The sequence below is a fragment of the Silurus aristotelis genome, assembly GCF_946808225.1.
Source record: "Silurus aristotelis genome assembly, chromosome: 15".
Lineage (NCBI taxonomy): Eukaryota > Metazoa > Chordata > Actinopteri > Siluriformes > Siluridae > Silurus > Silurus aristotelis.
Window position 1 is genome coordinate 24,641,631 of NC_139588.1, and position 23,343 is coordinate 24,664,973.

The window sequence follows — 23,343 nt, forward strand, 5'->3', positions numbered from 1 at the left end:
GATTCATCCAGGAGGGAAGATTTCAGAAGGTTCTGTAGCTTCTTCAGCCTGTAATGGACTCTAATGAATCAACATGGATGAAGCTGTGATCCTGATCCAGACTTTTATTGTTTGTATAAGACGTATATGGTCAAGAACTTCACAGGAGCCTGTTCATGGTGTTGCTTTTTACAGATGCAGATCTGTAGAGGAGCTTTTAGATGATATAACTTTACCTGTCTCTAATATTTATTCTCTTAATTCTGCTAATGATTTACGATGAGTTTCTATGTTGTCTTTCTGCTTTGGGTTCTGCTTTGGGTGTGATGTTTTGGAGATTACTTACTCCCATTAACAGGAGGTCTTCCTTACCATTCTGGCCAGCATTCACAGAGATGCGTCGCTTTTAATAAAGATTAAATAAAGGAGTTTCCATGTGTCTAGTTTGTGTGATCACACAGGGAGAGTCGAGTTTCCGTTTACTCGTCATTTCAGCGCAGTGAGCATCAGCTAATGGAAATAGTTTTGAGGGCATCAGCGTTGATTTACAGGGGTGTGAATTTTTGCAGGTGTTCCCCAGGTGTTTGAATGATACAGATGTTGTTCTGCAGGTGCACACTTAGAAAGTCTCACGGGTAGATCCCCCCCTGTATATGCCCGTGTACATTTGCCAGTTACTGGTGATGACTAGAGGATTCCAGCAGGAGGCGCTCTGATCATGAACATCTGTAAGAAGCCGCAGCAGAAGGAGAACTCAGTCGCCGGGATGCTATTCATCTTTTTATGAAAATATTAACATTAATACCACAAATCAGGAAGGATTTAGAATAAATTGTGTGTGTGTTTCAGCATGTTTAGGAGCCTCCACTTTAAAACCTGAAGGTGAGTTAAATTATAATAAATAAATAATAAGGGTGAGCGGACGAATCCCAAATGACTTCTCTCTCCCTTTTTGAAGTGCTACATCAGCGGTGTGTACAGCGGTGTAATCACCTGTGCAGTGCGCTACATCAGCGGTGTGTACAGCGGTGTAATCACCTGTGCAGTGCGCTACATCAGCGGTGTGTACAGCGGTGTATTCACCTGTACAGTGCGCTACATCAGCGGTGTGTACAGCGGTGTAATCACCTGTGCAGTGCGCTACATCAGCGGTGTGTACAGCGGTGTAATCACCTGTACAGTGCGCTACATCAGCGGTGTGTACAGCGGTGTATTCACCTGTACAGTGCGCTACATCAGCGGTGTGTACAGCGGTGTAATCACCTGTGCAGTGCGCTACATCAGCGGTGTGTACAGCGGTGTAATCACCTGTGCAGTGCGCTACATCAGCGGTGTGTACAGCGGTGTAATCACCTGTGCAGTGCGCTACATCAGCGGTGTGTACAGCGGTGTAATCACCTGTACAGTGCGCTACATCAGCGGTGTGTACAGCGGTGTAATCACCTGTACAGTGCGCTACATCAGCGGTGTGTACAGCGGTGTAATCACCTGTACAGTGCGCTACATCAGCGGTGTGTACAGCGGTGTATTCACCTGTACAGTGCGCTACATCAGCGGTGTGTACAGCGGTGTAATCACCTGTACAGTGCGCTACATCAGCGGTGTGTACAGCGGTGTATTCACCTGTACAGTGCGCTACATCAGCGGTGTGTACAGCGGTGTAATCACCTGTGCAGTGCGCTACATCAGCGGTGTGTACAGCGGTGTAATCACCTGTGCAGTGCGCTACATCAGCGGTGTGTACAGCGGTGTAATCACCTGTGCAGTGCGCTACATCAGCGGTGTGTACAGCGGTGTATTCACCTGTACAGTGCGCTACATCAGCGGTGTGTACAGCGGTGTATTCACCTGTACCGTGCGCTACATCAGCGGTGTATACAGCGGTGTAATCACCTGTACAGTGCACTACATCAGCGGTGTGTACAGCGGTGTAATCACCTGTACAGTGCACTACATCAGCAGTGTATACAGCGGTGTATTCACCTGTACCGTGCACTACATCAGCAGTGTATACAGCGGTGTAATCACCTGTACAGTGCACTACATCAGCGGTGTGTACAGCGGTGTATTCACCTGTACCGTGCACTACATCAGCGGTGTATACAGCGGTGTATTTACCTGTACAGTGCACTACATTAGCGTTGTGTACAGCGGTGTAATCACCTGTACAGTGCACTACATCAGCAGTGTATACAGCGGTGTATTCACCTGTACCGTGCACTACATCAGCAGTGTATACAGCGGTGTAATCACCTGTACAGTGCACTACATCAGCGGTGTATACAGCGGTGTATTCACCTGTACAGTGCACTACATCAGCAGTGTATACAGCGGTGTATTCACCTGTACAGTGCACTACATCAGCAGTGTATACAGCGGTGTATTCACCTGTACAGTGCACTACATCAGCAGTGTATACAGCGGTGTATTCACCTGTACAGTGCACTACATCAGCAGTGTATACAGAGGTGTATTCACCTGTACAGTGCACTACATCAGCAGTGTATACAGCGGTGTAATCACCTGTACAGTGCACTACATCAGCAGAGATTTAAGATTTGGATTCTGTTCATAAACTCTGCTGTATACATGTGGTGTATGTATATATGTGTGTGTGTGTGTGTGTGTGTGTGTGTGTGTGTGTATATATATATATATAAAATGTGAAATATTTACATTACTTACAGTGTGATTAGCAACATCTGATCTGGGATATTTATCCATATAAAGATTTATTCTGCCATTTTTTTTTTATTGTTCTGCCAATAAATACATGTAAAAAAAAAAAAAAAAAATCAATAATTTAATTCAATTCATGTTTATTTGTATAGCGCTTTTAACAATGAACATTGCCTCAAAGCAGCTTTACACAGATAATGCAGTGATTAAAAATGAATATGTTCTTTATGAGTAAGTTTGTCCCTGATGAGCAAGCCAGTGGCGACTGGCGACTGTGGCAAGGAAAAACTCCCCGAGATGGCATAAGGAAGAAACCTTGAGAGGAACCAGACTCAAGAGGGAACCCATCCTCATCTGGGTTACACCGAATGTCCATTTGTAGCAGGTATACGATGTTGTGGGGTGCAGTGATGATGATCAGAAGCGAACTGTATTCCTGAGTCAGTGTAGGAGACTGTTGACATCAACTACAGTCCAATCCATCCTCAAAGCTCCCGTTCTTACTCCGGAATTTCATGGAACCACCCAAGGCGTTGATGACAAACCTTCCCCAGCTGCACAGAGTGGCCTTCAGTCAAAGAGAACACTATCCAGAGGCAGGCCTGGACGAAGTGGGAAGATCCACGGAGGGGAGAGGGGCAGGAACAGTGGTCACTGGAGCCTCAGGAGCATGTTTAACTCGACCGAGAGAGAGAGAGAGAGAGAGAGAGAGAGAGAGAGAAAAAGAGAAGAGGGTGACAGGAAGAGAAGGATATGGATTATTAAGTGTCCCTGTTGGTGTATGAAAGTTAATGTCACTGTGCAGTTTGGACTCCGGCAAGATTCACTCTGGCAGATTTCCTCCAGATCTGAGCCTTTACCTGAGAAAAAATTTACTGATTAAAGGCTTGACTGAATAAATATGTTTTCAACCTCGACTTGAACACTGAGACTGTGTCTGAGTCCCGAACACTGGTTGGAAGGCTGTTCCATAACTGTGGGGTTTATAAGAGAAAGATCTGCCCCCTGCTGTAATCTTCATTATTTGAGGTACCAACAAATAGCCTGCACCTTTTGATCTAAGTAGGCGTGGAGGATCATCCTGGTACAGAAGTTCACTCAGATACTGCGGCGTGAGAGCGTTAAGTGTTTTATACGTCAGTAGTAGTATTTTATAATCAGTGTGAGATGTAATTGGGAGCAGTGTAGATGATTAAAACAGGGCTGATGTGCTCATATTTTCTAGATCTAGTGAGGACTCTTGCTGCTGCATTCTGAACTAACTGAAGCTTATTTCTGCACTTACTCCAACACCCAGACAGTAAAGCGTTACAGTAGTCTAATCTAGATGTTACAAAAACATCTACTAGTTTTTCTGCATCCTGTAACGACATCATATTTATAATTTTAGCAATATTTCTAAGGTGAAAGAAGGCGATCCTGGTGATATTATTCACATGAGACTCAAAGGAAAGACTCGAGTCAATAATCACACCAAGGTCTTTGACAGCCGTACACGCTGAAACAGAAACACTATCCAGAGATGCTACGTAATCGGAAAGTTCACTTCTAGCTGCATGTGGTCCTAGTAAAAGTACTTCTGTCTTATCTGAGTTTAGCAGAAGAAAGTTATCGAGCATCCACTGTCTAATGTCCTTTATACATTTTTCAACATTGTTAAGCTGATCTCTCTCATCTGGCTTTGCTGAAATTTACAGCTGTGTATCATGTATCAGCATAGCAATGGAATCTAATACCATGTTTATGAATAATTTCTCCAAGATGCAGCATATATAAAGAGAAAAGCAGAGGGCCTAAGACAGATCCTTGAGGAACAACAAACTTTACCTCAGAGAGTGTAGAGAACTCACCATTTACATCAACAAACTGATAGCGATCAGTCAAATAAGACCTGAGCCAAGAGAGAGCCGTTCCCTTTATTCCAACAACGTTCTCAAGTCTAGCAAGTAGTATAGTGTGATCAATGGTGTCAAAAGCTGCACTAAGGTCGAGCAAAACAAGTGAGGAGACAAAACCCTGATCAGAGGCCAATAACAGGTCATTTACCACCTTAACTAGCGCCGTCTCTGTGCTATGATGAGGCCGAAATCCTGACTGATACATTTCAAAAATATTATTCATAAGTAGGTGTGAGCATAACTGCTGTGCTACAACCTTTTCCAAAATTTTGGCTATGAAGGGGAGATTTGATATTGGTCTGTAGTTGGACAGCTGACATGGGTCAAGGTCAGGTTTCTTAATTAGGGGGTGGATAACTGCCAGTTTGAAGGATTTTGGTACAAAACCAGTGCTAATGGAAGAGTTTATTATTTTTAAAACAGGTTCAATTACCTCTGGAATGATCTGTTTAAAGAAACTTGTAGGCAAGGGATCGAGAATGCAGGTTGATGATTTTGATGAGGAAATTAATGAAATTAAGTCATTCTCATGAATAGGAGTAAAACTTTGTAATTGATTGTCTGTTATTATGACACTGCTGTCTACAGGGTTACTTGTAAAATAATTTGGATTTATATTAACCGTCTGGATTTTTTGCCTGATGTTTTCAATTTTATTATTAAAAAAGTTCATGAAATCATTACTACCTATTGATGCTTTTATTCCCTGTTAATTTTGCTACCGTGCTGAATAAAAATCTAGGATTATGCTTGTTATTTTCTATGAGGGTGGAGAAATATGCTGATCAGCAGCACTAAGAGATTTTCTATAAATTAGGAGGCTCTCCTTCCATGCTATTTGAAATACTGTTAATTTTGTTTGACGCCATTTACGTTCTAATTTTCGAGTGGTCTGTTTTAAGGTGCGTGTATGATCATTATACCACTGTGCTAATTTTTCTCCCTGATCATTTTGGTCTTAAGGGGAGCTACATCATCTAGGGTATAACGTAATGTTGATTCTAGGTGTTCAGTGGCCCAGTCGAGCTCTGCAGGGTCAGACGGAGATCTATCTAATATCGTAATTTCTGGAAGATTGTTAATAAAACGCGCTGCTGTAGCTGACGTGAAGGTACGCTTAACACTGTTGTTTTCTGTAAAGCTGCTTTGAGACAATGTCTGTTGTGAAAAGCGCTATACAAATAAACTTGACTTGACTTGACAGTAACGTGGTGAAGTAGTAATGCAATGACTGAGGCAGATTTTAAAAGAGATGAGATAATGGTCTGAAATAGCTTCAGACTGTGGAATTATGACTACGTTTTTTATTTTTAATCCAAATGTTAACAACAAATCGAGAGTGTGTCACCACTATGAGTGGGTCCTATAACATTCTGATTAATTCCAACTAAATCTAGAATGGACACAACAGCTGCTCTTAAGGAGTCTTCCTGATTATCAAAATCAATATTAAAGTCACCAACAATTAATGCTTTGTCTAGAGAAGTAACTAAATTTGTGATGAAATCTGTAAATTCTATGAGAAAATCAGAGTCGGGCCCTGGGGGTCTATAAATAATAATTAGTGGAATTGTCTGACTGGACCTGCTTTCAGACACTGAATATTTTATGCTGGTGTAAAGAACTTCAAATGTTTTACATTTGTGTTTAGTCTTTTGTGTGACGCTTAGATTATTATTATAAATAGCTGTGACTCCGCCTCCTCTGCCATTTAGACGGGGTTGGTGTATGTAACTATACCCAGGAGGACTCGCTTCATTTAATGCTAAATATTCATTCGGTTTAATCCATGTTTCTGTTGAACACATTATTTTAAACTCCTGGTCGGTAATAATTTCGTTTACATTAAGCGCTTTAGAAGTGAGAGATCTAATATTCAGCAATCCTATCTTTAGATCAGAGGTGCTGGCTGTGCGTTCAGTCCTATTTAATTTAATGTTAATCAGGTTACTAAAACAGACTTTCTGAGAATTCCTATATTTTGGTTTCGCTCGGGGGACAGACACAGTCTCAATTTGATGGATCCTGAGTGACGACTCTGTGCAGCTAGCAGACGGTCGGTTTAGCCTGGCCTTGGCTCTAGACAGTCACTTGTTAACTAGTGCTGTTCTGAGACTATGACCTATACTACAAGAAATGAGAGCAGCACCTTCCCGAGTGGGATGGACACCGTCCCGCCCTAACAGGCCAGCCTTGCCCTCAAAAATGCTCCAATTATTAATGAAGCCCACATTGTTTTTGGGGCACCACTCGGACATCCAGCAGTTCAGCGACCATAACCTGCTGTAGGCTACATCGCCACGTTGCATTGGGATGGGGCCAGAGCATATTACTGCATCGGACATTGCCTTTGCTAATTTACACACCTCTATAATATTACTCTTAGTAACCTCTGACTGTCGAAGGCGTATATCATTAGCTCCTATGTGAAAAACTATCTTAGAGAACCTGTGCTTTCCTAAGAATCTAAGATGACCTGCTATGATTCTAAAAATTCAGATTCTAAAAATAACATTTTTAGAATCTGTTGCTCTGATCTCCTGTGATCTTTATAGTTTATACAGAGTGGTGCAAAAACAAAAACCACTGACTGAAGGACACTTCTGTAAATGGAGGAGATTAGGATTAAGCCTAACAAACTGTCAGGGAGGAAAAGGTTACTTAAATAGTTACTCCTTGGAACCCTGTTAAGCTGAAAAGCATCAAACGTTGAGATGGATGAGCTACAATATAACATCAGGTCAGGTTCTGCTCCTGTCTGACATGAATAAGAACCCCAGGTTGCCATGGCCACAGATCTCATCCACACTGATTAGCTGGAGATTAGCAAAAAATTATGAACTTCTTAGACCTCATGATGTGACACCTTCTTTGGAGAGCCCAGTGTTCCTTCTGATGTCCTTTTATGTGAACAACCTAAAAAGTTCCCATTTGTATGAGGATGAAGGAGATTCCAGTATTTGATCCACTGCTTGTGATTTGATCTCCTTTTACAGAATCACAGCCATTTAGACCTCACAAGAAGCACAAGAAGACCTTCTAATAGACTCATTAGAGGTCTGAGTGTTCTCCTCCAATAGTCTTCAACCATTTCTTGCTCCTGTTTGTTTCCAGGTAATGGTTTGTCACAGGTTAAAGCTTGAGGACAGAATATTGGACACTACATTGCTTAGATGTTCTTCTGGCTGTTTTTGTCATTGTTTTCTGATTTGACATTGTTCAATTGTATCATTGTCTCGTCAGACACTACTCTCATGATCTTTGGCAAATAAGTATAATTTTTTGATCACTAGCTTTGTGGAGAAACGTGTACAGATTCAGGTGGTAGAACTTCAGGCTATGTGGGACCCATCTTCCCCATGGACCATCAGAGACATACAAAAAAGGAAGAACCTGAAGAGGAAGGCTACATATGTAAGACTTGTTCAGTCAGATACTCATTATTTATTCTTATTCCAATTTGGGACTGAACCATTGATGTTCTGTGATGAAATTTCAGATGTGGCAGTGGGATGCATCACACCTGAGGACCACCACATACATGTCAAAAAGGAAGAACCAGGAGGTGAAGATTACCTCTGTAAGACCCCTGAAGGTCAGAGTGGGATTTCAGGTGAAGGAACACCAAGTTCGGCGGAAAACGTCGGTCTGCAGAGCGGAGGGTTTCAAATGAAGTGTATGAAGGAGGAAGAGTCTGAAGATGAAGATTACTTCTGTACCACTAAAGTCTGTGGTTAAGTAACACCAACACTGTAACACTCACTCAGAAAATAAAATGAGAAGGAGAAGAAGGAGGAAGATGTAGAAGAGTCAGATGTCGGGGTTCTGTTCCCAGCATTTGCGGATTATGACGAGGTTGATGTATGGCCTTTCAGATTACCTACATCAGAAAAATATTTCGAGTGTTTTCATTGCTGACTGAACCCAGGCCTCCTCACCTCAAATACATCAGAGCCTGACTTACTCACACTGTTATGACTGATGGAGCAGAAATCTCCTATCTAATGGTCAGATGTCCAAAAATATTTAGCCTTTTAGTGTAATATAGTGTAATAATATAATGACCTGCTTTAGAGCCTTGGGTGGATGTGACTTCACTCAGATACGTAAACTTGTTTCAGTTGTTTTAGCAGAGACTTATACAATAAAAAAATGCTGTCTTTTTTTGGATAATACATTTTGCAAAAAATATACTTTGAACATCTATTTTTCTGTATATTGTTCCAGAAATCGACAATGCCCAGTTACGAGTCTTCACCTGCTCCTGGTGTTCACTTTCCTATACATCTCAAATGTACCTCCACAAGCACGTCCAAAGACACCACTATGAGGAATACGAACAACTGGTCCAATCTGGAGAGATACAAGATGAGACAGGGAGAATCTCCGGAGTTGAGGGATCTCTTCGCAGGAATGCGTGCGATCAGCAAACGCAGAGAGACGTCTATCCCTGTTCGGAGTGCGGGAGGAGTTTCAGCGATCAGAGCAACCTGCGACGCCATCAGCGCATCCACACGGGAGAGAAGCCGCATCACTGCTCACAGTGTGGAAAGAGTTTCGTCCGACACAGCGACCTTCAGATACACCGGCGTGGCCACACGGGGGAGAAGCCGTACCGCTGCTCGGACTGTGGCAAAAGTTTTACCACCAAGGGCAATCTCCAGATCCATTACTTGGTCCATACGGGGGAGAAACCGTACCTCTGTCCAGAGTGTGGAAAGAGTTTCGCTCAGCAGGGAAACCTTCAGAGACACCAGCGCATTCACAACGGGGAGAAACCGTACCACTGCTCACAGTGTGGCAAGAGTTTTAACCAGCAAAGCACTCTCAATGCGCACCAGTTTATTCACACGGGACAGAAGCCGTACCGCTGTTCCCAGTGTGGCAAAGGTTTTGCCCAGCAAAGCAAAGCAAACTCCAACGACACCAACACATTCATGACGAGCTGAAAAAAACATATCGCTGTGTACAATGTGGAAGGAGTTTTACCACCAAGCGCCATCTCGTCCAACACCAGTGCCTTCATGTAGCTGGGAAAACGTTTCGGTGTGTACAATGTGGACGAACATTTACTAATTCGGGGGCATTCGACCTACACAAGTGTTCCAACACAGAGTCAGTGCTTTCAAACGTCTAACATTGAGAAACCACAGTCAAGTTTGAGTCCTGGATTGTGATTGTAGTTCAGGTGCGGGTTGAACACACATGTAGTTGAATCAGTGTTCTAAATGAATACGCTGCATATAAACACCTGTAACATAAGTACGAGGTGGAATCAGAAAGTTTGGAGACTCGCTCTGATTACAAGAAAGTACTTTATAATCTACGTTTACACACTTTCACCTTCTAAATAGTCCCTTTGCACAGTAATATAGTGCTCCCAGTGTTGTTCTGGAACATTTTCTGACAATCTTCTTTTAGAAGCGTGTTGAGCATCTTCTGCGATCTGCGCCGGATGTTCTCAACGGTTTCAAAACGGCGAGCTGGATCTTCAACTACTGGAAGAGGACGAAGTCCACAGGAGCAAAAGCTGGCGAGTAGGATGGGTGCGGAAGTGAGACAATGTGGTTGCGCATGAAGGTGTGCACCTGGTCAGAATAGTAGTCGTGGTAACACACGTGGTCAGAATACCACCAGTTGCACAGATCCCAACGTACACAGGACGATGTCTTTTGACACACTGATGTATGAAGGTCGGTGCTTCCTGTGAGTGTGCACACAGCCTTGTACTGCCATCTATTGGCGTGTTACAAAACTAGTCTCAAATCCTACCACCTTGTAACATCCGGTTCTGGTTCCATCCAGAGTGAGACAGCTATTGTAGACATTATGTAATGACCTTACTGAGCTCCATGGAGGAGTTTTGCCTGTGGTGAAACTTGTATGGTAAATATGGAGATTTCGGATAAACGGCTCGAAGCACAACATGAATTTGGAGATGAACTGGAGAAGAAAAGCAGCTTTATTCACTATCAATAAGTATTTATTAAATTTTACTCATGTAAATAAATGTAATCTTCTGGCACTACTTTATCTCGGGGTGTGATTTAGAGCAGAGGAATTGTAGCTGTAACGAGTCGTATATAAAACATGTAATAAAGAAATCACTCTTTGGATCCATTCAGTCAGTTTTGTCCTGCAAACATCAATAACAGCTTGAACTTCTCAATGCTGGGAAGTGCCAAAGGTACAAGGTGATAATCCACGGAATCCTCGGGCCGTTCTTCACCTCCACATCGTGCACCAAAATACTGTAACGGCTCACACCTACACCTGGAGTATGACTTTATATCCAGTATATATACACACAAATGACACAATCGTATCTTCAAAAAAAGTGAATGGAAGTAGAATTTAAAGAACGATATAAATAATTTGATCGTGTACAATTCTAAAAACAGATTCTCAAATACACAAATCAGACCCAAGCGTTGTTCTGTATTTATAAAGTCTTGGACCAGATTATTTACTATTCATAAATATTCTTTATTACGTAAAGCAGTCCTAGCAGGGGCTTAGATTATGCGGGGGACGCGAGGGACATGTCCCCCGCACGTTTTATAAAAAGTTAATTCGTCCCCCTCACTCTTTTTAGTGGAGGGAAAAAAAACAGGTAACACTACACATTTCGTCCCCCCCACTTTTGAAATGATGGCTACACCCCTGAGTCCTAGAGTACTTTGGTTGTACCAGTCAAACAGTTGTATTAGTACACAGTGCTACTTCAGCAGGAAGTTCTCAGATGCGCCATGTTCAACCCTTGTGAGCCAGAGAGAGCTCCAGCAGGTGGCGCTGTGAATATGAGTTCCTCCTCAAACTCACACCAGAAGAAGAGGAGATGCAGGTTGGAGTTCTCTCTCTCTCTCTCTCTCTCTCTCTCTCTCTCTCTCTCTCTCTCTCTCTCTCTCTCTCTCTCTCTATGGAATTAATGCTGAAGCCTGTTATTGTGTCTGTATTTAAGGGTGTTCCCAGTTTTCTTTCCTCTTTCTACAGGTAATGTTTGCTTTACTTTATTAAACTTTATTTAACCATTATGGCTATTCTTCTTTGGAATAATAATAATAGTAATAATAATAATACATTATAGTTAATGACTTGCAGGTATTAATGCCTTTCTAATGTCATCTTGACATTTGAAATATTGTATCAACGAGACATAGTGTGTGGAAAAAGTGTGGAAACATCTATGTTTTTTGGGGTTTTTCAGATACACATTTATGTTCCTTTTTCTTCAATGCAACAAACTCTGTAATGTAACAGTATGAACACTGACTTTAATAAACAAATCTATAAATGTCCAGTTGTTCCACCTTATTTACATTAAAAAAATCCTAAAAGTATGACGTGAAGAACAGCTTTATACCAGCTTTACATCTTTTCTCCAAACTTTTTCTTCTTCTTTCAGTTTCTCCCATTAGGTGGCGCCACAGCGGATCATCCGTCTCCATCCCCCCCGTCCTCTACATCTGCCTCTTTCACACCAACTACCTGCATGTCTTCCCTCACCACATCCATTAACCTCCTCCTTGTTCTTCCTCTTTTCCTCCTTCCTGGTGTCTCCATCCTCAGCATTCTCCTACTGATATACCCCATGTCCCTCCTCTGCACATGTCCAAACCATCTCAATCTCACCTCCCTCACCTTGTCTCCAAAACGTCCTACATGCGCTGTCCCTCTAATAAACTCATTTCTAATCCTGTCCCTCTAATAAACTCGTTTCTAAAACATCTTTTCTCCAAACATTCAGCTGAAATACTTTGCTGTGCTTCTTGCAAATCTTACCGAAGGTCTTCTTCACTAGTTGTTCTCATAAAGGAAACTTGGACTATTTACGTTAATATGCTGGATTGAAATCCAACTGTGTGATAAACACTTTATAGAAAAAGGTTTTGGACACCTGATCATCTAAAGATGTCCTGTACATCTATGTGCCTTCAACAGTTTGGATGAACTTTAAATCCTTGTTCTCTGTTTGATAGAAAATGATGGAGCAAAAATGCATTCTAACCAAAGATCTCCTGGTCTTTTCACGTCTTCTTGAAGGTATCATGAAGTGTATTGCTTAATAAACCCTTTTGAAGTTGTGCTATTGATTTGAGCTACTTTTTTCAGGATAATGATCCATTAAAACTAAAATAAGAGCTGATGATGGAATCGCCATGCTCTTCTAAAAACATCAGAAAGAAAAACAGCTGGCTCAGAGGTAACACCATATTTTTTCAAAGTTTTAGATGTTTGAACTGTATGTAATTACGATTACTCATTGGCCTTTAGCTTTATAGGGACCTCTGGATGGAAACCTGTATGGCTTCAGGAGGAGGAAATTTAGGCAGTAAAGGACACGTCACACCTGTGGACCAATGTGTAAAAAAGGAAGAACCTGAATATGAAGGTTATCTCTGTAAGATAACATGGAGTACTTGTTTGGAGCTACTAGCCAGTTCTATTTATACCACTCAAGGGCAGTTCTCATTCTTAAGGGCGTTATTTGAGCTGATGGTATCTACATGTGGAATTTCAGGTGGAGAAATATTTGACTCGTTAGACAAACTGGACCAACCGAATCGAACATTTCAGAGTAAGCATGTGAAAGAGGAAGAGACAGAAGATGAATTCTACCTCTGTACAACAGGTTGATAAGTGTTTCATTTCTACGAATCTTTTTATATTAAACAAGATATTTACATGGTGAGATGATAGAGGTTTTTTGGAAGCCAACCAAAGTCCTGTAGTAGATTTCCAGGATGTCATTTATTTATTTATTTATTTACTTTTATCCCCTACTCTTGGATTGTGATTGCATTTCTAATTTAGGATGGACCTCCTGGCTCTGGTGGAGGAAATCATCTAAAGTTAAGTTTAAAGTTAGGTTAATTCCCACTCAGATTACCTTCAGCAATCGTCTGAATGTTATGAGCCAGGCATACGTAATGCCCCATGATAAATACTATGACACCACACCTTCATCCAACTGCCTGAAGACACGTGTTTTCATGTTTAAAAGTCGCCTTGATATCTGGATGGTTTTCGCATTTTTCTTTTTCCTGAGAACCTATTGTCACTGTTTGAAATGTTCTAGCTTGATATGTACTTTATAAGTGGTAGCTCAGTTGTCCTTCTAATAGGAAGGTAAAATCTCAGCACAATCAAGCTGCCACTGCTACACCCTTGAGCAGGGACCTTATCCCTCAACTGCTCAGGCTCTTGATAGGCGGACATCTGCCAAATCCTGTAAATGTAACATCTTACCCTCTGTCTTCTTGATGCCGTATTTGCCCCGGTGGCAAATTCTGCCTCTTAAATCAAGTAAATGACCTGAATAATTGATCCCATGATGTTTGTTATATCTTGTTGGGCTCCTCTTCATCTTTGTAGGCCAGTGACCTTATATTAGCAAAGCATCTACTCTAAGTGATTAAATATAAAGGAATATTCCTTGCTCTGAAGAGTGCCCTGGTTCTACCTTCTCACTCTGCTGCTTGTAGTGCTTTGTGGGCAATTTGGTTGTTATTTCCCCCTTTAATTTTTTTGTTGACAACCACACATTTGTGAACCCATCTGCATTTACATCCAGCAGAAGTGCAAATAGAAGCATGAGAAACATCTACAGTGTATTCAGTGTATCTTCTATAGTGCAGACTGATACTACAATCATTCAAATTGATTGTTTTCCTCATTTATCTACACATAATTACAACAAGTGAAAACAATTCTAGAAATTCTGTAGCATTTTTAAAATGTATTTTTATTATAAATTAGAACATATCAGAATATCACATGTCCAGTATTCAGACACTCCAGCACATTCCCAGGGTCATCCATAAGCCACTCCTGTGTTGTTTCGGCTGAGGGCTCAAGGTTGTTATCATGTTGGAAGGTGAACCTTTGGCCCAGACTGAGGTCCTAAATGCTCTGAAACAGGTTTTTATTGAGGCGATATCTGTACTTTGCAAACTTCAGCTTTCCCTTAACCCTGAACAATTAGCAAGTCCCTGCTGAAGTAAAACACCCAGACCACATGATGCTGCCACCGTCATGCTTCACTTTTGTAATGGTTTCGGCAGGTGATGAGCGGTGCCTGGTTTCCTAAAGGACATGGTGTTTAGAATTGAGGACAATTGCCTGTTGGCAAACTCTAAGTAATAGGATGATATCTATCTAAAAACAGTACACAAACTCTTTTGTTAAAGTTCCCTGGAATCTGCTTATATTTCTGATTGCTTCTGACCATCTACAGCAATCCATACTTTCTTCAATTCCTTTTCATTCCATTTTCTATTACAGAAATGAACAATCCCCACTTACACACCTTCTCCTGCTCCTGGTGTACCCTTTCCTTTACATCTCAAATTTACCTCCACAAACACATCAGAAGATGGCACCGTGAGGAACACCAGAGGCTGATGAACGTCGGAGAGTTAAAAGATCAGGACCTTAGACTCACCAGAAGTGCCAGTATTCAGCAAAAAATTTCTTCTACTCTCAGCCAACCAGCGCAGAAGGAAGTCTACCCCTGCTCTCAGTGTGGGAAACATTTTACCGAACAGAAGAACCTCAGACGTACACACTGTACTGTTATATATATTCATATAACATATTCATTTTTAATCACCGCATTATTTGTGTAAAGCTGCTTTGAGACAATGTTCATTGTTAAAAGCGCTATACAAATAAAAATGAATTGAATTGAATTGAATTGAATTATCACTGAGGGTACTCATTTTTGTTGCCAGTTATTTAGATAATAATGTCTGTATGTTGAGTTATTTTCAGAGGACTCTTAAATATATTATCATTATTATCATTAGTACCAGTAGAAATATGGTGGTGTAATAAGTAATAGACTTCTTCAGCAAGTCACAGGAGAGATCAACAATCAAATGTCAACAATCCATCCCAAATCGCCATAAAGTGAACAAAGGAAACGTTTGCAGATGTGCTTCATGATATTATAATAATAATAATAATAATAATAATAATAATAATAATAATAATAATTATTATTATTATTATTATTTTATTAAACTCTAATTGAGATATTTTGCAGACATATTTTGCTGCTTGCTCAGTACTATGAGCAGATAATCCAATTAAAATTTTATATATTTTTTATTCCTCAAATATCTCATGATTTTTATGTTTTAACCGATTTGTACAGATTACAGAAACTGATTTTTGATTTTGTTTCACTGTTGATCTTGATTTTGATTGTTGCTTCTCAGAACGAGATTAATACATTATAGGATGATTATACATTATATACATTATATATAAAAAACGTGTTAATGTGTCCAAAGCTAACACTTAGTCATTTAAAACATATAATACAAATAATATTTAAACATACTGTATACTCTTTGTTCCAGAAATAGCGATGAATTGCATTGGGATGTTTTGTGTTTAACGCTCTTAACAAAACGCTCCAGCAGGGGGCGCTGTGAACTCACAACAGAAGAAGACGATGGCTGTTTTTTTCTCCCTATTATTTTGAGGGAACCGTTGATTTTTGTCCCTTAGGTAAACATTTCTGCATGAAAATACTCCTGGCTGGGCTTCATGATGACATATTAGGTCTATATCTATATTAACGGAACAATGTGAGGACCTTCAGCATGTTTTACTGTAAAACCTGAGGTAAGTTGAAGTACCTGCTTGGCTAACAGTTAGCCAGTGAATCCCAAACCAGTGGTGTGGAAGTGCAGGATATAGAGACAGGAACAGTGATGTAGCAAATGATGTGACTAATCATTTTCTCATGAAAAGTGTTTAGCAAGAAGATTTTAGTGGGTTCTGCAGCTCTGCTTAAAACTGGAGACACCATAAAGACCTGATCATAAGAGTTGATAATGGAGTCAGCAGTGATACAGCTGAGAAACCTTCCACATCCTCCTGCTTCTACAGACTCCCAGGTAACTGACACATGATCATTAACTAAATGTTGTGTTCCCACAATTGGTTGGTTATTTGCAAAGTTAGTTTGTCCCCACTATCCTGATTGGTCAGTTGGAGTTCCTAAAGAGTTCTGATGTTTCGTACATCATCACAGGGACATTTACTCCATTTATCTGTTTCTAGATAAAATCTAGCAGTTGTTCATGATATTGAAATAGTTACTTCAGTTTCTCCAGTCAGAGGAATTTCACTCTGAAACAGAGCATGTTTCAGAGTGAAACATGCTCTGTTTCACTCTTTTCAGGCATAAAAAGTTGGCCAAGTGAAAGGAAAACCCAACTACCTGTAGGAAGTGCTGTGACTTCTACCATGAATGGAAACACCACCCAGCAGAGTTTTAGGCTGATGGTATCCTGAGTTTGTAACCTAGTAAACCATTGTTGATTTATTAATTGACGGAGACAGTGGCACTGAAACCAGTGCATCTGCTAAATGCCGTAGATGTAAATGTTTAAATATGGTGAGTCGGTTTTGAGAGAATTGAGTCTGAAACCAGATCAATGCTGTGTGAGGTGAGCTGGGAACCATTAGAGTCAGACCGCAACAAAAAGTGCCCAGTGTCAAGACCACATTTCATTACAACATGCAAAAGCTATATCTAGCTGTGAGACGGAGCAAAAATAAACCATATAACCAATATTTTCCTGTATTGTGTCTTTCATATGGGATATCACTGTCATGTGAGTCACATATAAGTCAATTTGTGCTCATGCAATATTGCTTTATTTGAAGTGTTATTATTCTTTGGCCATTAGCATTGTGGGGGAAAATATACAGCTGGAGCTTATGGAGGAACATCTGAATCTGAAGAGCACATCACCTTTGTAAACCTTCAAATACACGTTAAAAAGGAAGAGACTGTAGATGAGGAATTCCCATGTAAGTCAACACAGCACATTACAATGACTTTTCCCAATTTGGGATTTGTACATCACTTAAATGTAGTAATTGAAATTTCAGGTGACGCCACACCAGTCTCTGTGGGATACATCACACCCATGGACCAACAGTATAATGTGAAAAAGGAAGAACCTGACGACTATCTCTGTAAGACAACAGCAGAGTGTTATGGCCCTGACTGCATTATCTAGTGGTGTAACTGGATATTGTGAGCCAGACTTTGGGAATATTTGTGTAAATACAATATTTGAACTGCAGAGGTCACAATCATAATTATTTAAAATATTAAGTGGGCTTGCAGGTCACATGATCAAATTCCTGTAAATTATGCACCATTAACATAATCAAGATGCAATCGTCTGCACTTGTAAAGTGACCAAAAGCAATACATCGCACTCACTGGAATATCTTATAAACGATACAGAAACACCACCAATGTTGGAGCTCGAATAACTGCATAAAGGACACCTTAGTAACTGCTCTAAAGCTGATTATGATCCATCTTCCTTAAGTTCCCCAAGTTATTAACTTTATTTATGCAATAAGAATTTGAACCTAGTTTTAAGATTTATCTAGATTTTATTTGGGACTGGACCAGTGCTGAAGGACTGGTTTCCACCTGATTTTTCTTAGATTAACTTTAGCTGAAACTAAATGTACCTTGTTACATTTCAGGTGATGAAACATCAAACACTGTAGAAGATGTAGACAACCAATATGGAGGATTTGAAAGGAAACATGTGAAAGAGGAGGAGTCTGAAGATGAAGGCTACCTCTGTACAAGTACAGACTGGGGTTGAGTATTTCTGACACTTACATTCTCATACAACATTTGGTATGCTTTACGATATATTAGTATAAGTCAGGAGACACCTTATGAATCATGTGGGTAAGCGAGCATCATCTACATCACGATGATCTTCAGTAAAGAGTGGTCAGGTAGTCCAACTGCTTGTTTTACCCCTTAATCAGTTTACTTGGTAGAGCACAGTATAGGATACCAAGCTTTCTCTATTCTACTGATGAGAAAAAAAAAATTTTCATGCCTGAAAAGAAGGTGATGTAGATGGTATTGTCAGCTAATGTCAACAATATGACAAGACTCTTGACTAGGACTTGTTAAGCGTGTTGTCTTGAGGACTTGTACCTCTTCACTTGAGGATAATGCCTGAGGTACCTACCTGGTTTGATTGGGTGTAGTTCCTTGAGATTTTTTTTTATATACAACAGCGGGACATTTTTCTTTTTGAGTTTGCCAAGTCACCCCAGAGGAACTCTGACCAGCCACAGCTTAAAAACCACCTGACTAATATTCTGCAGTTTCGCTTGTACCACCAAAAACGTTTTTGACTTGTCAGAGCCTGGATTCCACAAAACCTGAAGGTGTTCTGTTCTGTGCTGAAAGAAGCTCTGGCCATTAGGAAAGTGTTATAATGCAGATATGTATCTTAGTCTTGTAACAATGTTTAGGTAGACGGTATAAGTAACGATCTGAATGAATGCCAGGAAGCAAGATTTCCCAGCAGATCATCACCCACAGCATCACACTGCCTGTGTCACTTCACCTTATTCTCATAAGGCCTCTTGGTGCTATCTCCTCCCCAGGTAAACCACACCTGGCCATCCACATGATGTAAAAGAAAACATGATTTTTCAGCTCAGGCCATCTTCTGTTGCTCCCTTGTCCAGTTCTGGTGCATGCATGGGGTAGCTGTAGGTGGGGTACAGGGCTTGGCGTGGGCTCTCTGCTCTGCAGTTACACGGCTCCATATACAACAAGCTGAATGTTTTGACTTTTTTCTGTCAGAGCCAGCATTAACTTTTTCAGCAGTTTTTGCTACATTACCTCTTCTGTGGGATTGTTAGATGTTGCAGCTCAAACGCAGGATATGGAATGTTGTTGGTTTTATATTCTAATTAGAAACAAAGGCCTATACACTTTTACCTTTAGTGAATTTCTAGCTGACATTACCCTTTATGTTGCCAACTGTCAATTTCCTTACAGGCTGGATAAAGTGTGTTTTTAGCTCAGTAACCCAGAGAACAGGGTTTATATATATATATATATATATATATATGTATACAGTGAGGAAAATAAGTATTTGAACACCCTGCTATTTTGCAAGTTCTCCCACTTAGAAATCATGGAGGGGTCTGAAATTGTCATCGTAGGTGCATGTCCACTGTGAGAAAAAAAAATCCAGAAATCACAATGTATGATTTTTAAACTATTTATTTGTATGATACAGCTGCAAATAAGTATTTGAACACCTGTCTATCAGCTAGAATTCTGACCCTCAAAGACCTGTTAGTCTTCCTTTAAAATGTCCACCTCCACTACATTTTATCCTAAATTAGATGCACCTGTTTGAGGTCGTTAGCTGCATAAAGACACCTGTCCACCCCATACAATCAGTAAGAATCCAACTACTAACATGGCCAAGACCAAAGAGCTGTCCAAAGACACTAGAGACAAAATTGTACACCTCCACAAGGCTGGAAAGGGCTACGGGGAAATTGCCAAGCAGCTTGGCGAAAAAAGGTCCACTGTTGGAGCAATCATTAGAAAATGGAAGACGCTAAACATGACTGTCAATCTCCCTCGGACTGGGGCTCCATGCAAGATCTCACCTCGTGGGGTCTCAATAATCCTAAGGAAGGTGAGAAATCAGCCCAGAACTACATGGGAGGAGCTGGTCAATGACCTGAAAAGAGCTGGGACCACCGTTTCCAAGGTTACTGTTGGTAATACACTAAGACGTCATGGTTTGAAATCATGCATGGCACGGAAGGTTCCCCTGCTTAAACCAGCACATGTCCAGGCATGTCTTTAGTTTGCCAATGACCATTTGGATGATCCAGAGGAGTCATGGGAGAAAGTCATGTGGTCAGATGAGACCAAAATAGAACTTTTGGGTCATAATTCCACTAAACGTGTTTGGAGGAGGAAGAATGATGAGTACCATCCCAAGAACACCATCCCTACTGTGAAGCATGGGGGTGGTAGCATCATGCTTTGGGGGTGTTTTTCTGCACATGGGACAGGGCGACTGCACTGTATTAAGGAGAGGATGACCGGGGCCATGTATTGCGAGATTTTGGGAAACAACCACCTTCCCTCAGTTAGAGCATTGAAGATGGGTCGAGGCTGGGTCTTCCAACATGACAATGACCCGAAGCACACAGCCAGGATAACCAAGGAGTGGCTCTGTAAGAAGCATATCAAGGTTCTGGCGTGGCCTAGCCAGTCTCCAGACCTAAACCCAATAGAGAATCTTTGGAGGGAGCTCAAACTCCATGTTTCTCAGCGACAGGCCAGAAACCTGACTGATCTAGAGAAGATCTGTGTGGAGGAGTGGGTCAAAATCCCTCCTGCAGTGTGTGCAAACCTGGTGAAAAACTACAGGAAACATTTGACCTCTGTAATTGCAAACAAACAAATATTAACATTGACTTTCTCAGGTGTTCAATACTTATTTGCAGCTGCATCACACAAATAAATAGTTAAAAAATCATACATTGTGATTTCTGGATTTTTTTATTTACATTATGTCTCTCACAGTGGACATGCACCTACGATGACAATTTTAGACCCCTCCAAGATTTCTAAGTGGGAGAACTTGCAAAATAGCAGGGTGTTCAAATACTTATTTTCCTCACTGTATATATATATATATATATATATATATATATATATATATATATATATATATATATATATATATATATATATATATATATATATATATATATACACACACTGACCAGGCATGACATGCAGTCTACACTTAAATCTTAAATTTTTATTCTGGTAGCTGTTTTCCACAATGAGTTTCTAATACTGTTTATTTTCTGCTCCAGACATGAACCATGGAATCTTCTACTGCTCCTGGTGTTCATTTTTCTATACATCTCAAATTTCCCTCCACAAACACATCCAAAGGCACCACTATAAGGAATATGAGAGACTCATGAAATTAGGGGAGATAAAAAATGAGACTGTCATGACCACAACAAGCTCCAGCATTCAGCAATCCACCTCTAATATACTTGGCACTAACATGCCTAATAAACAGATGCAGGAAGAGGTCTATCCCTGCTCCCAGTGTGGAAAGAGTTTTACTGACCTGCGTTATCTCAGACGACACCAGAAGATTCACAAAGGAGAGAAGAAGTATCAGTGCTTGGAGTGTGGCAAGAGTTTTACCCAACACTACAATCTCCAAGTACACCAGCGTACACACAACGGAGAAAATCCCTATCGCTGCTCAGAGTGCGGGAAAAGTTTTATACGGAAAAGTGATCTCCAACTCCACGAGCGCATTCACACCGGAGAGAAGCCATACCACTGCTTGGAGTGTGGCAAGAGTTTTTCGAAACAGAGTAACCTTCAGAGACATCAGCGCATCCACTCGGGAGAAAAACCCTATCAGTGCTCGTACTGTACGAAGATGTTTATAGATAAAGGTAACCTCAACGTGCACCAGCGCATTCACAGTAGGGACAAGTCGTACCGCTGCTCCCAGTGTGGAACGAGTTTTAATCAACAGAGTCACCTCCGAGCGCACTTACACGTTCACACGGGGGAAAAACCATACCGCTGCTCCCAGTGTGGGAAGATGTTTACCGGTAAACGTCATCTCCGAGTTCATCAGCGCATTCACAATGGAGAAAAGCCCTATCACTGCACACAGTGCGGAAAGAGTTTTAATCAGCTCAACAACCTTCAAAGGCACTTGAACATTCACACGGGGGAGAAGCCGTATTCCTGCTCGCAGTGCGGCAAGAGTTTTAACCGCCAGTGCAATCTCGATCTGCACCTGCGCATTCATTCGGGAGAGAAACCGTATCACTGCTCAGAGTGCGGGAAGAGTTTTAATCAACGCAGCCATCTACAGCGACACCAACGCACTCACTCGGGAGAAAAGCTGTTTCAGTGCTCATATTGTCAGAAGATGTTCAGAGAAAAAGGCAGTCTCACAATACACCAGCGTGTTCACAGTGGAGAAAAGCCATATGGCTGTGCACAGTGTGGGAAGAGTTTTAATCAACAGAGCCACCTGAAGAGACACCTGCAAATCCACACGGGAGAGAAGCAGCATCAGTGCTCACAGTGTGGGAAGGGTTTCACCCAGAAAAGTAGTCTTGAACAACACCAACATGTTCACATCTCATAGAAACTGATTTATTTGTATACCTTTAACAGCCAATAGGCTCCTTTACCAGTCGCCTTTTCACGTGTCTGTACTTTACTGAAGTGTTTCCATTTGGAGAGACTTTTACTGTAACTTCACTACATTTCAAAGTCAAATATCTTTTTACTCATCTACATTTTGTGAAGTCAGTCGTTCCGTTACGGTGCTTGGTGTATCTATTTATCACCAACATACAGGTCAGCATCAGTTCAACAGCAAGCACAACATTTAGAGAGGAATAAATGAAGAAACTCCAGACTCGAACTCACCACCACACGTGGTCTCATATGATTTTTTTAAAATAGACGACAAGAAGGTTTTGTGCTCTTTATAATTGTAATAAATCAGTGTCTGAGTCATTAATATCATTCTATTAATAGATCAGTGTGCTGAGAGTCACATTCGAGTCTTTTCACATAAACTGAGGTGATTAAAGAATCTTGTGATTAAAATAGTAGTAGGAACATTATAGTTATAATAAATCACTACTTTGGATACTTAAAGACATTTGAAGGCAAAAACAAGTGAAAGTGTAAAGGGGCACTTTTAGTGGAGTCATATTTCACCAAATGGATCTCTAGTTTAACTGAAATAGGAGGTGACAAATAAATAAATAAAATAATAAAATAAGCAGGTGGCGCTGTGATCATGAACTCAGCACCAGTGGAAGAGAAGCTGCAGATCTTTTCCGGTAGATTTTCCTCACTGAGGTAAACATCGATACATATCTCTTTTTATAT

The 23,343-nt window shown here is 40.8% G+C and overlaps 2 protein-coding genes across 8 annotated transcripts in view; both read left to right on the forward strand.

Moving 5' to 3' along the window:
- Positions 1-14,007, forward strand: part of LOC310737887 (NLR family CARD domain-containing protein 3-like) — a 135,579-nt gene extending 121,572 nt beyond the window's left edge. Inside the window, exon 12 of the transcript XR_014536914.1 lies at positions 13,932-14,007. The gene's annotated coding sequence lies outside the window, so the exon portion shown is untranslated. The remainder of the gene's footprint in view (positions 1-13,931) is intronic.
- Positions 11,236-22,966, forward strand: LOC310737909 (uncharacterized protein). 7 transcript variants are annotated; one of them, XM_083562666.1, is made up of 11 exons: positions 11,236-11,400; positions 11,518-12,599; positions 12,669-12,759; positions 12,831-12,957; positions 13,078-13,188; positions 16,074-16,190; positions 16,320-16,465; positions 17,264-17,387; positions 17,469-17,555; positions 18,084-18,203; positions 21,270-22,966. In XM_083562666.1, the coding sequence occupies exons 7-11, from the start codon at positions 16,403-16,405 to the stop codon at positions 22,583-22,585; spliced, it is 1,710 nt and encodes a 569-aa protein (XP_083418792.1). In that variant the 5' UTR covers positions 11,236-11,400; positions 11,518-12,599; positions 12,669-12,759; positions 12,831-12,957; positions 13,078-13,188; positions 16,074-16,190; positions 16,320-16,402; the 3' UTR covers positions 22,586-22,966. The 7 variants fall into 7 exon arrangements, with proteins under 7 accessions (XP_083418792.1, XP_083418790.1, XP_083418791.1 ...); XM_083562663.1 differs by having other exon boundaries at positions 11,287-11,400; positions 11,518-11,549; positions 12,437-12,759; XM_083562664.1 differs by having other exon boundaries at positions 11,518-12,759; positions 13,037-13,188.
- Positions 22,967-23,343: the final 377 nt, after the last annotated feature.